At 37.8% G+C, this 17822-nt stretch overlaps 1 protein-coding gene across 1 annotated transcript in view; it reads left to right on the forward strand.

The window, feature by feature from the left end:
• Window positions 1-17822, forward strand: part of LOC308041609 (neurobeachin-like protein 1) — a 77484-nt gene that overhangs the window by 2837 nt on the left and 56825 nt on the right. The window contains exons 3-5 of the mRNA XM_080346400.1: window positions 11500-11591; window positions 16232-16393; window positions 17668-17749. Of these exons, the coding sequence (XP_080202526.1) occupies window positions 11500-11591; window positions 16232-16393; window positions 17668-17749 (336 nt within the window). The remainder of the gene's footprint in view (window positions 1-11499; window positions 11592-16231; window positions 16394-17667; window positions 17750-17822) is intronic.

Genomic DNA, 17822 nt, shown 5'->3' on the forward strand with positions numbered 1-17822 from the left:
CCTTGTTCTGCTTGAGGCAGGCATCCAGTATAACAGTATTTCATCTCAGATTAAGTTTGTTGAAGTTAAGAGCAGCTGAAGAAGTTAGGTCTTAGGATGTAAAATGTTGTGAAACCTTAATGTAAATTAGAGTGTTCCATCATGTATTGAAAACGTCTGTGTGCTGTACATTGTTCTCCTCAGAGCATCTAGCTCAATGGGAAGGTGTAGCAATAAATAATCAACAGTGACAGGACACAGAGAAGTCTCTTTTTACCTGGCACTGCCTAGCAAAGTGTAGTAGCAAATCCTGTATGTTATGCTGTCGTGACCTTGTTGTGCCATCCTGGGAAGGGAAGCCAGGCAGTTTTTCCAAACTACAAAACCTGTTGGAGAGCCACACTTGAGTAAGCTGGGAAGTTGTTGTGCCACAAATCCTAAATGTGTGGCTTTAGCTTTTGCAGCCTTGCTAGCTACAGTGAAATCCAAGCTCCTTTTTTTTGTGCAATGCTTCAGATTATTGCTATTAAGTAGTCTTGTTTGTCTTGCCTTTTTTAGATAATCAGGTCTTTTGCGATAGTAAGTTAAATATAGCACCCTGTGCTACAGCAGCAATGCTGTCCAGAACTTTGAGGTGATGGATAATGCTCTGTTACCATCTTACTATCTATCCTGGGTCACGACTCTTGTGATCACTTGACATCTCTGGCAGTGTGCCAGTTGCTACAATAACTTTTGTGCAAAGTAATATTAGGAAGGCATTTCTCTATTTTCGTTGCCTCTTTTGAAGTTTAGCAGTTGGAGATTTGGTCAGACAGCAGCATGTCACTAGCATCTCTGCAGAAGCAGTCTTTGATACCACGTATGAGCTGATTTATTTTTCTTTGTTTCTTTCTTTTAAGATTATGTTTCAGGGGCTGCAAAAGTTCATTTTTACAGTTACTTTTCATCTGGCAGTTTCTAATCTAAGGTTGGATTTCTTTTGTCCTGCTTCTGTTCCCCTAAAAGCTATCCCGTAGGGCAAGAGCTCCAAAGCTGCAGATCACAGTCTGCCGTTTAAGATGCCCAGTGAAAGTAGTAGCTACACGTGATTTATGGTTCTGTGATCAGGTATCCTTTTATATGGAAAGAAATTATTTTTCTTCTCTATTTAAATTAAAAAAAAAAATCCCAGTTGTCTTCAGGAGGTGTTTCAAAGGTGTAAATGCTGACACTTAGCTGCCATGTGCACCTCAGGAAACCTTCAGTTTTCATTGTATTGCAGTGATTCTGAGCTTTTTCTTAACACTCATCTTCAGTAAAACCCTGATTTCATTTAAACACTGCCCTATTTTATAGGTGATATAATAGTTTGAAGGGAAAGCTGTGAGTCTGTCTTTCAGCCGGTTTCTAGCCTGCACTTCACATTTCAAAGAGGGGACGTTCAAACTTAGTGTCATTAATGCAGTGGGGACTCTGTGTTAGCAGCTGTAAAGCTCATCATAAGGCTCTGGTTTAACTACCGGAGGTAGCTGAGACAATCGCATCCCTTGCTGTGTTAAGAGCAGCAGACTTGTGTATAAGCTGTCATCTTAAATGCATTTCTTGTGTTGTATTTCTTTTTTGTTTTGACAAAATTGGTTGTATTGAGATAAATATATTTGTAGTTTTTCCTCTGGCATAGTGAAGGATTTCTATATATTTTAAAACCTTATTTTTTAATGCTGTAGCATAGGAAGAGATGTGTTACTTTTTTTAATTGAAGAGCATTTTCTAGTACTAGATCAAAAACCGGACAGAAAAAACCCATTACATGTGACTGTATGTATTGTCCTATAGTGGTTACAGCCCTGTTACTTTGAGTTATTTTTGTCCTCATGTGGGGTTTTTAGCCTGCCTTACAGAAATCAGAAGAAGATTTCGATGAGAAAATAAGTGGTCTTGGGAGATATCATGATTTCTTTGTTAGTCAAGAGCTGCCCACTGTGATGAATGAAGTTCTGCTGTGGTGTGCTGGTAGTGCCACCCTGTCTGTAATTATGTGGCTGTCTCCATGATCAGAAGGCTATTGCAATGTGAATACTTAGAAGTTGAACTTTAAACATATAAACATAATTGGATTGAATTAAACTTACTTTTATATTATGAAGACTAAACAGGTAATTTAAATTAATGTGTACTCTGCGCTGTGAGAAGAGTCACTGAAAGAGAATCATTTCCATTAATTCCTTGTTCCTGTATCTTAATTCTAACATGCTATATAGAATTCAGATAAATTTGACCTTGAATTGTGAGAATAAATTTCTGTGATGCTTTCAAGGATGTGCTCCTTGAGGGGAATTCTGTTAGCATCAACCACCTTATGCTGATCCAAAGCTAACAAAAAAGAGGGCCATCTTGATAGTCAAAAGAGTTGGCTTGGAGCAAGAATGTGCCAGTTCTCTCAGTGTATAATGTTACGGTTTTGCTAAGCTGACCTACTAACTGTCAGTGACAAAAGGAATCTTGCTGGTACGTTAGCGTCCCTTCATTACTGTTTTACAAAGTACAGCCTCGCAGACAGTATTTTGTAGCTCAATTGAATCCCTCAGTCACCTGCATCAAAAGATTGGGGCGTTTAATAGGATGCTCAGCAAGTGATGGCGAATGTGTACCTTCCCGAAGAAATTGCAAGGGATAATTAATCACTGTATGTTAATTAATCTGAGTTTTTGCTTTTAAGATGTTTTTAACCTCTGTTGCTGTATAAAATCAAACAGTATTTGTAAATAAACTAAAATAATTTGTGACGAGATCAGCTTTTAGACATGACTATTGTAGGTCTGCTTAAAGCAGGATGATTGAACTGGCTTTGTTCACTTAAGTGATGTTGTAGTTGTGTTTCTCAAAGAAATGTGATTTCAACCAAAATTACGCTTAGTTGTGGTGAGATGTATATATTTCAAGAAGAATATTGTCCTTGTTAAACTGTGAACCCTGTGTGAAACACTGACCTTTGCACCCCAAATATGATCTCATCCTGACTTTGTGTGCATCTTCCTTCTTGTACCATTGCTGACTGGCCAGTGATTCATATCACATCACTATATATTGCCTTTGTTATATTAGATAAAGAAGTATTCAGCTTGCAGCTAGATGAATGCTTGAGCAAACCAAGTGTTCAGTAAAAGCAGTTTTTCATAAGTCACTGTTGTGTAAATTCTTGCCTCTGCTAAAACTAGTGAGTGAAAATTCATTAAACAATTGCTGTGTAAAATCTTTTCTGCAGATTGTTTTAAATTTCTGCATTCTGAGAGAGTATAACTTGTAACAGAGCATGTCACTTGTGGCCGTGTATTGGTGGAAATATCTTTGTTCTGTCTTTGTGAGATGCTGAACTAAGAATAGATATAGATAAACAAGAGCTGTTGGTTTTCAGTTCTGAATTCACTGCCTGCTATTTAAAGAGATGTCTCATAGTCTAACAACTAATGTAATTGTGGTATTTATAAATATAGAACTTTTCATATAAATAACTGATATGTATATGCAAGACGTTGGTCTCTTAACTTGTAGTAGCCATTACCTTCCTTAATTATGAAGCAGGGCAACCTTGTGCTGACGGTTGTTCAGACACAGAACAGGGACTGACACAGAGCATGCAGACTTCAGGTTCAAATGAGACAGCTCATAGACCTGAACAGAGCGAGATGGAAGAAAACCGTCGCATTTTACATGCTATAGAGAAATAATTTTTGCTTCTTATCATTCTGTAATGTATTTGGCAATACATATATGTAGCTGCTCTGAGGTTTGTCCATGCTTTTGCTGTACAGTTTAGAGTTTTACTGGTGTCCAACATGAGGCTGAAATTTCTGCGTGTCCGCACGTTTGTGGATTAGTGCTTTACAGAACAAATGAGAAATGTCCAGTTCTGAACATACCAACACATTTATTTCAGATCAAGCTTTTATGGAAATGAAAGAATCGAGTGCCTCTTAAATTGAATGATCTATCACAAAGCTAGAAACATGGACTTTTGGTTCTGTGTGTTGACATACTAATGTAAGAGCAAATTTAACAAACACTGGGCTGTTGTGTGGTTTCTCAATTATGGCACTTCTAACTCAGTCATGTGGTTCATATTCGGGGATAGCATGTGTCCTGATAAAATAATATTGCAGAATCAGCTCAAATATGCAATATGTTTGTGCTGTAATACGGAAATGAGAGAAAGGCTTGCCAGCTGCCCATTGAACAGCATTGTAGCTTAATGCCTGAATCCAAATGTTGTCAATAGATACTGTTAAAATATTTACAGACTTCAGAAAGGTTAAACAGCTGCCATAGAAAAGAGAAGAGCTTCTTTAATTACTGAGCTTTTCTTGATGAAAGAGATATATGCAAGAAAGAAAACACCCACCGAAACATGCACACATCTCAGCAGTGCAGATAAGCATCTTGCTTTTTTTAAAAAGTCATTTTGTTCAGTTAACTTTTCCAATTTATCTTGTAGTAAATGGGAAGCCTTAGTAGGGGAGGATGGAAGGTAAACAGGAAACACCAACAAATTAGAACTATAATTGATTATTCTAACCATAAACACTCTTTGAAGTTTGACATCTCACTGAGGCTCCTCTGTGTATCTGCAACTCTAAACATTAGCTGTTAGATTTCCATGCTGATAAAGTATGTCTGTTGATGATTTCTCTGATATTTAAAGCATTTATGATGTTTGTCTGATTTATGATTGAGGATTGCATGTACCCATAGTAAGGAGTAGGAGTAAGTGGCATTAAATAATTGTTTGACCACTGAGTAACACTGCTAACTATGGCTGTTAATTAGGAATTAAGTTTAACTGTACTAGTATCTAAAAGCAAAGCATATTTTAAATCAGTGAGGATGTTTAAGAGGTTAAATTACAAAGGTTTTAAAGGCTTTTGAATGCTTTACGTAAAGGACATTTGAAGGAGGCAGAAACAAAGCCTCAAAATAAATTAACAATTAAATACTACTGTTATATAGCAGAAAGAGAGCATGAAATCAAGCAGATGCTAAACCTTCAATTACCTAATAGATAGCAATTTACCATGGAAAATACCCTCCTAGTAATTCTGGCTTTTAGACTGAAGTTGGGAGGATAGAGACAAATCTTTGAAGACATATTCCTGATACCTGAATGAAAACAGCAAATGAGTTTACTTTTATTGATGAATGTAGGGAGAATTGGTACTCTTTTTATTGTCAATTATCGGTCACCAGAATCTGCATAAGAACCTGCAGGAGCATCCCATAAGACATTTAATAACTCATAAGGAAGTGAAGGCAGAGGTTGAAAAGGTAGCACTTGTATTGGAAAGAAGAATTTATAAGAAGAGCGATTGGAAATGTTAACCGACAAACGTGAGGCATCGGCCCAGAGTTTCCAATGGCGTAATCCTCGTGAGTTGTGTAGCAAGCCGTTGTGGTGTGTGCAGGTTGCTTGTAAGTCACCTTGGCAACTCTGTCAATAGCTGCCTGGCTAATGCATTCAATTCGAGAAAACTTGGTATGTATTTACTGCTGCTTTTGCTGAATTTAGGACTAGCTGGAATCAACATTTTTCATTATAAATGACTGAAGATTCAAGGGAACTAAAGGTTAAATGGTTTAGAATGTTCTGAGAAGCAAGGAAGGAAAATGTTTTATTTGAAGTTCCTGTTTGGTTTTTTTTTTGTTTGTTTGTTTTGTAACAATTTTGGTTGGATCTGTGGTGTTCACATGCTTTAAGGACAAGCTTGGAATTTGGGAAAGAAAATATGGTGATGAGAAGGATGGTCCTTTAATATTTGTTGTGTGTAATAACCCAGGTCTCAAAAATGGCCACAAGTACAGTGGCTCAGGTGTATTTTTTTCTCCACAGGATACCGCATCATTCACTGTACTGAATGGGCAAAGCTCTTGAGAATAAAGCAGGGTATAGAGAACAAGAGTGTTACTTACAGAAGTCTGACCTCATTATTTGCCTGTGCTAATCACTTCAAAACTGTACTGGCAAAAGTGTGATGGATGCCAAACAGCAGTTGCACACGTAACCCAAAATCTGCTCTATCCTAGTTTTTGAGCCTTGGATTATTCTTTTTTTACGGGTGCTTTTGAAGAGTGTATAGTTGAGCTGCAATACAATGATAACCTAAGGCCTGGTGTGATTGAGAAGGCAGTCAAATCTATAGTTGAAATAAAATTTTTCTTTATTTAAGTTTTCTATAAAGTAATCAGATGACACTTTGAAACATACATACTTCTTTTGAAAAGCTGTGCACCAGTTCTCAGCCTTTCTCTATCTGCTGAAAGACTTGACAATATTTGATTGTTGATATGGTGAAGTAACAGGCCGATGTTTTTACTGTTGTAGCATCATCCTGCTTCCTTTCAGTCTGTCTGTGTTCAACGTTTGTCTCTTGCATCACACTGAAAGTTAGAAACTTGATGTGCAAAAACTGGCTTTATGTGTGTGGTTGCTAAAACTCAGCCCTTTTCTCATTTAAAACGATAGTGTAACTTCGAGTTTCAAAGCAGTCAAGCATTAAACTCCCAAGCTTTCTGAAGCTATGGTTTGAATTTTCATTAAATTAGGCTTATCTTGACGCTTTAGACTCCCTTTCAATTGTTTAGGATGCTTGGTGTTCCCTTAGGCTTAAAATACAGCTTTCAGCTTATGCTGCTGATGGTTCGTTATGTCAACTTTGATGGGAAAAGTGAATGTTAATAGAATATGCTGTGTTGTCTTATGGTAAACGCTTGGTAAGCGCAGTGGGCTCTAAAGGCTGAAATACTATAGGGCAGCCTGTATGTGGAACTTGCCTGGTGGGACTTTCTGTCTAATGAGAAGATATTAAAGTCTAAGCTCAAGTTAACTAGATTTGTCCCAGGACTGGTATCAGTCACATGCCAGTTCCAAAGCTACAAGGCTGTAATTGTATTTGTCATTTTAAAACAACAACAAAAAGAGCAAGAGAAAGAAACATAGAGGCTTTACTTCCATTTAGTAAGCAAATTCTTTCGTTTCGTTTCTCCAGTTTTGTTGGGGGCTGAAGTAGAAAGGAAATCAAATGATAGCTCTCGGATAACTGTCTTTAACGTAAGGCACTAGTGGAAGATTATAATTATTATTCTTATTTTGAAAAGAGAAGGAATATAACTTTGACTTCTAACGTTTGTGAGCTAAATTTCATCATAATTGACAGCTATAGATTTATTTTGGTATAAATCTCTATGCCAAGGGGAAGTTTTTGACTTGTCCCAAAATAGTTGCTCCTATCACGATTCACTACAACTCCCATTTATAAAACAAAATGCTCCCCTCCCCCCTTTTCTCTTAATTCCAGAAATGGAACAGAATGCTTGTGTGAATTTTCAAAGGGGAGGTTTATAATTACTTGCCAGGAGTGTTTCTTCTTTTGGATCAACAACTGATTCAAAAATGAGTGTTGTAATTAAAATGAAAAATTGTGCCCAAGGTGATTGCCCTGATAATTAGAATTGGTTGATTGAATTTGTCAAGACAATTTAGCCAGTTTAGAATGGCCTATCAGGAAGTCTTTTATTAATTCTTACTATAGTTTTGCTGCCATAATGAAGCTTTTCAGGTTTTATTCAGGTATTTTACAGATTTGAAAGGTTCACAAAAAGCATAAGCTCTTTGACATGTTTCAAAATAAAGGCTGCTAGCAGATCGTGTGCAGAAATGTTGCCTTTCATTTCTGGAAACACGAAGAGGAAAAAGCTCCCTTAAAACAAACCTTCTAATCCCTTGATGAATAGTTTATTTCAGACAGTGGTGAGGAATGTTCTACAATTCTGCATTATGCAGACTACTTCAATTCGTTTTAAGACTATTAAACTCACTAGTGATCTAAAGGCAGCATTTTGTGTTTAATTTCCTAACGCTGATTTTTTGTAGGTCTAATTCAGCCTTAACACCAAGGGATTGTTCGTATTTTAAATACAATGCTTGGGGGCGGAGGATTATTTGCTGTAATACCAGTGCCAGTGAGATGTTATGGTAGCGCTTGGAAGCTGCAATTCCCTTTGAAGACTGACGGGCTGCTGCGCGCAGGGGCCGGACCCGGCCGGCTATTTTATAGCTGCATGTTAAATTTAACGGCTTCAAACAACTGTCCCGTCAGACAAGTCGGGCTTGTCTGACAGCCGGACTCTGGACTGCCATGCAGGGATTTTTGCCTTTAGCCCATGGAATGTGACACTGCAAACAGCCTCGGGCAGAGCCGGCTTTTGTTTTTAGCAACTCGTGCTTCCTGAACACAGCTGTAAAAATTGTACTGAGCTTTGCCCTTCTGGTTGTGTCTGCTTGCTTGGAGCCATAGTAGAAATGGAAGTTACTGTTAAATCTAAAAGCAAAATGTATATAAAAACATACATAGTGTGGATTTGAAACCCTGGGTAAACGTACCCGCAGTCCACAAGCACAGGTCTAAAGACTTGCGGTGTGGGGACTTCAATGCCAGACTTGTGTAAAACGTTTACATTCAAGTTAAAGCAAACTGTAAGAGTCTAATACTAACTGGCTTGTTATCCATTTTTAAGATGTTATTGCTGGTGCAAAAAATGATTTTTCTTGTTGACTCTCTTGCATAGGCAAACTATTTACTGAAAAAAAAAAGACTGGATTAGAACATTTCTTTATCATTCATTTAATCAGTCTTCATAAGACTAGAGCTGTTGTAATTTCTAGGTATTTTTAGTATATCAGAGATGAGAGAGCCTGTCCCAAGTTAGTGTAGATTTGAGTTATATTTTCTTGTTACTGATTTGCCTTAGAGAATGTCGTATCGTTCAGAAGGGCATCAGGCTGCTCCTCCTCGCAGTGGTTGTTCTAGTTTCAATGGTGTTGAACACTAAAGTTGGTGTTGGCATTGAGAGCTTGTTTCCCAGATACGCCAAGTCTAAGGACAGCCACTAGAGTTTGTATGTACGTATATCGCAACTGTTAAAATGTTAGACACTTGGGCTATTTGCTGATTGCTTGGCAGTGTTTGGCCACAATATTGCTATGTGAGTGTGAAAACCAACTGGTTTCATTTTGCAACATTTTTTTCTTTCTAACATTGTGCTGTGTTGGTAAAGAAAACCAAACAAAACCACAACCACAAACCCCAACAGCAATGCGCACCTCTTTCAGTCTTTTGTGGGGGGTTTTCGGTTTGGTGTTTTGTTTGGTTTTTTAGGTACCTGTTAGAAACACTATACTGTTCAAGCTTGGCAGTCTTTCTTTTTAAAGTGCAAAGAGCTATGACAACTATTCAACTATTATTGTACCAAAAGGATCTTATGAAAATGGAGGCCCAAAGGGTGTTGTGTTGTTTTGCGGGTGTTTTGTTTGTTTTGGTTTGGTTAAATACCCAAAAGTGTTTAAGGGAGGGAAGGAACAAGGAAGTATTTTCACTTCCAGGTGGTATAAGCTACATTTGATATGATAGGCTTAAAATACGTTCTTTTTCCTTAGTGCAGGTGAATGAGTGTTGCTAGAGCAGTTTCACAGGCTTTCGTTACAATATGTTGAGCTCACGTGCCTAAGCTTAGGCTCTGCAGATTTGTGGCTTGTGCATAATTATTAACTAAATGGCTTTTTACTTTCTTTTCTTTAAGATTCACACATATCCTTACAATGGCACCCTTAAGATAGTCTTGTGAAACCTCTGGTGGTTGTTTCAGTTTGTCACTATGAAGAGAAATAGCTAACTTAAGTTAGATTTTTAGCTTCTGGCTATTTCAAGCTGTGGAGAAATTATCTTCCAGAAGTTTTAAGGCATGCCGTTTATATATATGAATTATTATTCAAATAAGATATAGAAAATTGTTGTCCTCAGAAGTTCAGGTAAATCAATGAAATTCTTAGACTTTTGACTTAGAAAGCTGTAAGGTTTCCAAAATCAACATTTTCTCTTCTAGTGATTAAAAGTTGTAACTAGTGCGAGGTGTTTTATTACCACATACAGCTGCTTTCTGCTTTTACTGCTGTGTACAAATCAGAAATTTGCTTCTGCATTTCTTGCTGATCTCAAAAGGCATTTTTGCAGAGCGTGTGTGGTGGGGCTGGGAAAGAACACCAATCGAAAATTGCTTTATCACGGTTTGTCCTTGTGGTGCATTACCAAAACATGTATCACTCTGTAAGTGGTGTTTTCAAAGCATGGCGTACATGGGAAACAATTTGGAGCTGCTGTTTGCCATACAGCCTCCAGCTACCTGTCTGCAGAATGACAACAGGGTAATTATCCAAGTGGGGAATAAGATAATATATTCCACAGGCTTCACTGCTTTTACTGGTAATAAGGCTTCTGAGTATTTCAGGTGCTTTATTATGGTCTGGCTGAGTTACACATCTTCCTTCAGAGACTGCAGAGATAACTGTGTAACTAACAACTTAGAGTGAATCAGCTGGAGCAGGGGTTGCAGTTGAGTGATTTGTTGCTCTCAGTAGCAACACACATCTGAAATATTACCATACCCACTGGCTACAATCTTCTGCCGCCTGGTAACGTACGTATTTATCAGATTGCAACAAGTACTGGCTTGGAAGGTTGATCTGGCACTGGAGAGTACAAATGTATTCATATTAAAATCAGGTCAATTTTTCTTACTGTTAATTTGGTTTACCATTTCTGTCATGAGGAAACAGAGGAGAGTTGAAAAGGTGGTGGGAAGAGAACTCGACAGAAATAAATTCGAAAATCCACTGACTTTAAATCTCAGATTATATGGCAGCACTTGATGTCAAAAAAACAGTTCAGTTCAAGATCAAGAAGGTGCTGGGAAGGATAACTGCGGTGTATGTGGTGTGTAAGGAAGGAGGTGATGCTCATTACTACTGTCTGTTTTTATCATGAAATTCAAATTTTAAACCAATGTAAAAAGACAGGTTTTTTCCTAAACTGTCATGCTTCTTCTGGTTTGGGAAAATATAAGATGCCTTTGAAACACAGAGGCTGGTCTTCAGACAGGTATGTGTTTAGCCATGTTTTATTAATGAACATTTTTGTGTGGTTTGCCGTGGGTAACACCATTATAAGTTTCCTTTCTTAAAACTGCTTCGTAAAATTTAGATTTCTCACATGTTTCAACAGATGACTGGTACATGGGGCCTGAGCTGATGGCTGCTAATAACGTAAAAGGAAAACCTGAGCCAGATTCAAAGTTTGAAAGCTGTTTTTAACTTCTGTTTCCAGCATCTTTGAAATAACTTATATGTCTTAATTTGTAGCAAAACTATGAAATATTGGGTTGCTTTTTTTTCCTGGAATGGTGTCCTTCTAAGACAAAAGTCTTCATTTTTGGTTGTTTCTGGAAAGGTGGCATACTTCTATTAGGTGGTTTTGTTGGGCTCTTTGTTTGTTTGGGGTTGTTTGTTTGTTTGTTTTATTTTAGTCCTAAAAATCTGTGTATTCTTTCCTTTGTCCCAGTTGAAATGCATTGAAGAAAAGCTTTCCATTCAAGCTAGTTGTGGACGGATAACCTTGAGTGCAATATTGCCTGATATTCTCCTCTTCTTTTTTACAGAAAGATCCAGATTACCTGAAGCTCTGGTTGGACAGTTTTGTTTCTAGCTATGAACAGTTTCTGGATGTGGACTTTGAGAAGCTGCCGACTAGGTATGTACATTTACAGACCTTTTCATCTTTCTTTGATAACTGAAACAGACCTGGCTGAGAGCCCGGTTTTCTTTAACAACAATACTGCCTTGAAACGCAAGAAAGACTTAGTTGAGTGGCGCTCCCATTCTTTTGAAGGTCGAGTTGGGCTGCGAATGATGAAACTAGGCAAATACTGGTATTTGTGTTGTATCAGGAGCTGGCATGCATATTCACTTGTTCTGGCTTGTAGAAATATAATAATGATTCCTTACACATTTTTTTGAATAAGTATTCATTAAATGTTGCATACGACATAGTATTAGTGCTTGGTATCTGCATCAGCAGAAGGAAGGTGTGGGTAAAGAGTTTTGTAATTTTATTTCAGGAGTTGATTTAAGATGAAAGATGAGATAAAATGCTTAATAAAACATTTGGATATCTTAGCTCAAAACCTTTAAAAACTTAAAATATGTACGAATGATAGACTTTCAAGTGATTTCTTTGTTTACATCCATGAAGACTTCAGTTCAGGGAAAGAGTGTTGCTGACTTTACCTGTGTTGCTGGCCACAAGTTCTCAGACACAATCATAAGTTGTCACTGAAGTCTAATTTCAGAGTTCCATATTTAGCATCTTGAATTTGTCTGCTGTGCTCTAAGGAGTAGAAACTTAGACACTGGATGTTTTCTCTTGCTTTTGAGGTGTTTGCCTGAACTAAGGGTTTTAAGAAAAAAACTAATGTAGGATTCAGAAATCATAAGAACTGGTGTCAGTATTAGAGTTGCTATTGCTACTGGTATTTGAACACAAAGAGTGTGGCTCTCCCTGCATGATGGCTGTGATCCAAGCCCTGGTGAAATCAATGGGAATTCTGTAGTAGGCTTGGGCCAGATCCTGTTTGAAGCATAAGCGATAGCCTCCACTGTTAGAAGGAAACGAAGAATGCCGCAACTGGATCTCAGTGGGTAAAAACTGGGCTTCTCAGCTCTTTGTATTAACATTTTCCTCATGCCAGTATGAATGCAAAATATATAGTCCTAGTATCAATAAGCAAGACCTTCAAATTAATTCTGTGCTCATTCAGAAGATCTGTTTTCTTTGCAGTGTCCAAAATGCATCTTTCTGTGTTTAATTAAGGAAACCTGTGTCAAAGGATAAACTTTTTATCTTTAACATACTATTTAATATTGAAATCTGAACAGTGGAAGAGAAGAATATCGTGGTACTTTGGGGGTTTTAACTGTTTTTTAGTTTGTTTGTTTATGTGGGGTTTTTTTAGCGGCAACAAAGATAAGAAACGTTAAAAAACAAACATGAAGCTTAGTTGCGCAGAAAAACAGCAGCATCTTCATTGTGCTAAATGATCGCTTTGTGAGCATTAAAATAGTGTCTTTTTCTGAGGTTAATGACAGGATTAGTGATTTAGTCTGGAAGAATAGGCACATGTGGATTTAGACTCATTCGCGTAACAGATGTAGAGAAAATGTATCAAAACAGCGTAGGGATGAAGGCAAATCATTCCTGTGCTTTGATGGCTGGATTAAAGATGACACTGAGAGCATATATTAGAATTAACAAGGAATTTCAGTTTCTGCCCTTATTTGCATTTGTGAGATAATCAGGCATGTGAAAAGTGGCATCTTTCCAGGATTTGTTAATTTATGTTGCAATTATCAATTGATTTGTCAATTATATTGTGGAACTGGTATTACTGAGGCTGCATGAAAGAGCAAGTAGGTCAGTGTGGAACCACCAAATAGTGATTTTCAGTGACTTCTTTTGGGGCCACAGGACCCTGTGGACTCAATGGCTTTTTTAGCATGTAATGAAACTGTTAGTATGTTGGGGTTTTTTGTTTCTTTTTCTGAAAGGACTCTTAACTGGTGCTGTCACTTGCTGATTTGACTGCTAAGAGTATTTTGTCTATAAATCAAAATATATAATTTCCTGAAGTCTGCTTGGGAAATCTGAAAGTCGCTACCTAATGCAGCATTAGGAAATCTGTAAATATAGAGGATGAGCATATCGAGTGGTATGATTTGACTATATGAGTAGAGCTTATACAGTTACGCAGCTTATAGGCTTATACAGCTTCAGTTCTACCGCCGTCTTTGTGCGTCTACCATGTATTTTTCAGTGAAATGGTTCACTAATGGCGTTTTTAACAATTTTACTGAAAAGGTGAAAACAGTTATGCTGATGGCTTTGAGAACTGAGCACAAAAGATGAGTGCACCTGTCCTTTCCCTAAAAACGTTTAGTCATCTCATATCTGTTTACGATGAAAACGATAAAACCTTTAGCAGCTGGTGGGAGTTTTTTTTTCCCCTCATTGAAGGAGAGGAATTGTCATTTGGTTTGATACTTTTAGAAACAAAAAGGCCTCCAGAGTGTTGCTGTGCTCTTTTTCTGCTTTTGGTTTGCATGATCGTGATTGAGCAAAGGAGCTTAAAGGGAAACCCTTCAAAGTACCATAGGAACAGTACTTTATTAATTCATTGACTTCAAACCCACATAAAAATGATGCAGGAATCCGGATAGGAATGCTGATTGCATGGTTTCACGGTTGATGAAAAGTAAAGCTTTGTTTTCCGCAGCGCTATGTTCCAAAGTGTTTGCTGCTGGCAGAGGAGACGTTGAAAGTTGCAGCGTGTGAGTTAGGGCTGTAACAGGTGAATACAATTTAGAGGTGAATTTAACTTCCGTTCAGATGCCTGAGATGGTGGTTTGTATTGCTGCATGGCCCTGCTAATGTAATGCAAGGAAATTGTAAATAAAAAGAACCCAAATGTGTCAAGGCCCCTTTCGCATTTTTATTGTAAGGTCCCAGCTGTCAAATAAGAATGTCAGTTAAGGTATGAATTTTGAGATTATATATTTTTTTAAATTCTTTTTGGAATACTTAGTTTACATAGCTAGTCTTGTTGGGAAACATCTACAAATTTAACTTCTAGATTTTTGTGGTGATATAATAGTAATTTGCCCCGAGGTGAAAATAAGTTTGATTACTTCTAAATATTTGTATTTACTTCTATAGTGTATAGTATATTCAGTGTGAGTAATCCCACTTGGGATTTGTCGTGCCAGTCTCGCATAGGGCCGTACATCCTGGGTTGTGCAATAGCACAGACAGGCAGCTACTGCAGAGCAAACATTCTTTGGGCCATGAGGCATGAAGGGTATGCTGTTTGCTCTCTTGTGAAGCATTTGATGATCTTACTGAAAAAGACTTGTTGGCCATTTTAGGGAAATTACTTTTGGTTATATGATTTCAGCTGTCAAAAATGAGGGTCTTCCTAATACAGAAATAGTGAATGATCGGATCATGAGGAGCCATGCTTGCAGTCCCAAAGGGTACAGATCTGCTGGTGTCTTGAGGGGTGAAGCTGCTATCACAGCAATTACAGTTTCTTTCTTGGCAGTTGTGTTGGGAAAGAGCAGTTGTTCTCAGTTTCATGGTAAAGTGTCTCTATTAATTTAGGGCCTAGGCCCCTATAAAGTTTGTGTTAAAACTTTCTGTATCCCTTGAGATTCTGAATCCCAGGATCTGAAAAGCAAATTGTGTAACTCTGAGAAGAGAGAAGGGAATGAACAGTATTGGGCCCTCTGTATCTATGTAGGTAACACTTGTTTTCTAGGATGTGGGAGCTTGCTATCACTTATACCTGTCTAGTTGCTAAATCGGATCTTAGCTTTTCCCTTTTATGTAGGCTTCCTTTTCAACTTTAGCAGCTAAACAACCTATTGCTCCCAATTTCCCTCAAATAATCTATATCCCAGTGTTTAGTGCCCATCATTGCATTTCTCCATGCTTTTTTTTTTTCCCCACCCCTGTGTAGAGTTCATAGAGGATGTGTCAGGGTAAACAGCTGATGCCAAAGGCAAACCCTCTTCACTGCATGCAGCAGTGGAGCAACAGTCTTCATCCCAGAAGATGTTCTAACATGGCTATATATTTCTATACTGTTGCTGAAATGGGTTTCTATATGGCTGTTCCTGGAAATCAGTGTACCAAGAGTCAGAAGGATTTTTGAGACCTTTCTCTCCTGCACATTCAACACTGATTTTTCAAGGCTTCCTTTGTTGTAATCTTATTGTGAACAGCTTTCTTTTCACATTTAGTTTTCTTTTGTAAGGCTTTTTGTAATTGATGTAAGAAAGACATGAGGTACACTGTGAATTACACCAATTGGGCTTCAATAACTATTTAATAATTGGCATCGCATTTCTTTGGGCATTTTTAATCTTCAGTAGCAAGTTGAAAATGTTCCCCTTGTGTTTAGTTTTCAAGTTCCATTCCATCGTGGCCATCACATTCCTTATTTAGGGATTTCCCAGGCTGCCCGTTTACCTGGCGATGATCGTGCAATTTCTCTGTGGCAGCTAAGGCGGATCATTGCATGGAGGAGCATTTAGGAATCCACTTAATGAATTTTTAACACTTTTTTTTTCAATGCAGTTTGTTGCTGGGGAAAAAGAAGCTCAAGCTGGCATATTGAACCCCAAAGAAATGTCTGGTGGCATTAGAAAGTGTTTGTGAGCCATCAGTTCAGTAACCTTTCTTATGGAGGTTTATTGGAACACTACAGGAACACAGTGGAATTGATGGATAACGTCATTTGCATGATTAACAGGTTTGTGTGTGGCTTTTCTCTTTAGAGTGGATGACATTCCTCCAGGAATATCGCTGCTTCCCGATAACATTCTTCAGGTCGTCAGGCTCCAGCTGCTGCAGTGTGTCCAGAAAATGTCAGATGGACTAGAAGAGCAGCAGCAGGCTCTGTCGCTTTTACTTGTGAAATTCTTTATCATCCTTTGCAGGTATTTGTTCTGATTGTTACCTCGGCAAGGCTATCGTTTTGTTTAAGGAATCGTGATGAAGCCTATAGATATAGATTCTAATGACATAAGCAATGTGATTTGGCACTTTCCAACAGAAACAGAGAAATGCCGCTTCTCACAATCTTCAAAATAAAGGCAGAGGGAATAAAAGAGAGAGAGGAGAGCAATGCAGTCATCTTAGCAATAACGTTTGCCATGAGAAATGGAATAGAAGGGGATTAGACATTAAATTCCTTGTATCTACGTAAGGTATGGTGTACCTGGTATAAAAAATACTTGAAAAGAAAACACACACTCTAACAAGTGTTGACTGTGAAATAAACTGAGAGAGAATTGTACAGGAAGAACAGTTTCACATTCTTAACATGCTTATAATTCCATAAACAGCTTAGGAAACTGACTTGTTACACTATTAGTGCAACTGGCTTCTTTCTGAAACTTATGACTTCTTTTTAATGTCTGTTGAAACAGGTGAAAAAACTGTTCTTAGGGATCTATTCCTCACTATTTCTTCAGTCTTCTATTGTAAACTGCACTGAGAGAGGAAGGGAATAAAATATAACAGGGAGTCTCCTTTTCTGAGGATTGTTTGAAGCAACTTTGAGTCCTTTGTCACAATACAAAGGGCTGCAGGACAGTGTTGAAGTATCCTGGAATATTAAATGTAAGCGGAGTAGATGACAGTAATGTGCTGAAAAGTTCTCCTTACATCATCACTTCATTATCTGATCTTTGTGACTTGTTTTCAAGACTGAGAAATAATACGCACATGCTATTTTTTTGTTGATATTGGTTTATTTAGGTTCTAAAATAATTTATGAGATGTTTGTTTTCCTTGGAATAATTCAGAGTGAATAACTGCCTCTAGGTAACATGTTTGCTGAAGCTTTAGAAAGCGTATGCATTAGTAATGTGGGAGAAGTGGAAGTTATTGTCTTTGTTTTCAGATGCCATTTCTGAGCTTTCTATTTAGAGTGTCCTGGGAATCTACTTAACCTCTGAAACCCCAAATTCCAGCTAGAACTGCCCTACAGCAGAGTGACTCAGGCCTTTCTTTTCCTTCCTGTTAGAAGAAAACTTGTGAACTCTGTTACTGTGACAGAAATAACCATTTGAATACATGCAGTCTTTTGGATGGAAATGCTGATATACTTTTGTATGATTATAGACAGAACACTAAAACAAACATTGTTTGAACTAGCCTCAAATTGTACACTGTGTACATTTCTGTGGTTTTGATGTTGTCTTCATAGAAATTTGGCTAATGTGGAGGAGATCGGGATGTGTTCATACGTTAACCATGTTATCACCATGACTACGTTATACATTCAACAGGTATGTGTTTAACAATTCTCATCTGTTATTTTTGCCTTCTGATGCTTCCGGCTTATGTGATCCATTTATTTCA

Source organism: Nesoenas mayeri (assembly GCF_963082525.1).
Source record: "Nesoenas mayeri genome assembly, chromosome: 6".
Lineage (NCBI taxonomy): Eukaryota > Metazoa > Chordata > Aves > Columbiformes > Columbidae > Nesoenas > Nesoenas mayeri.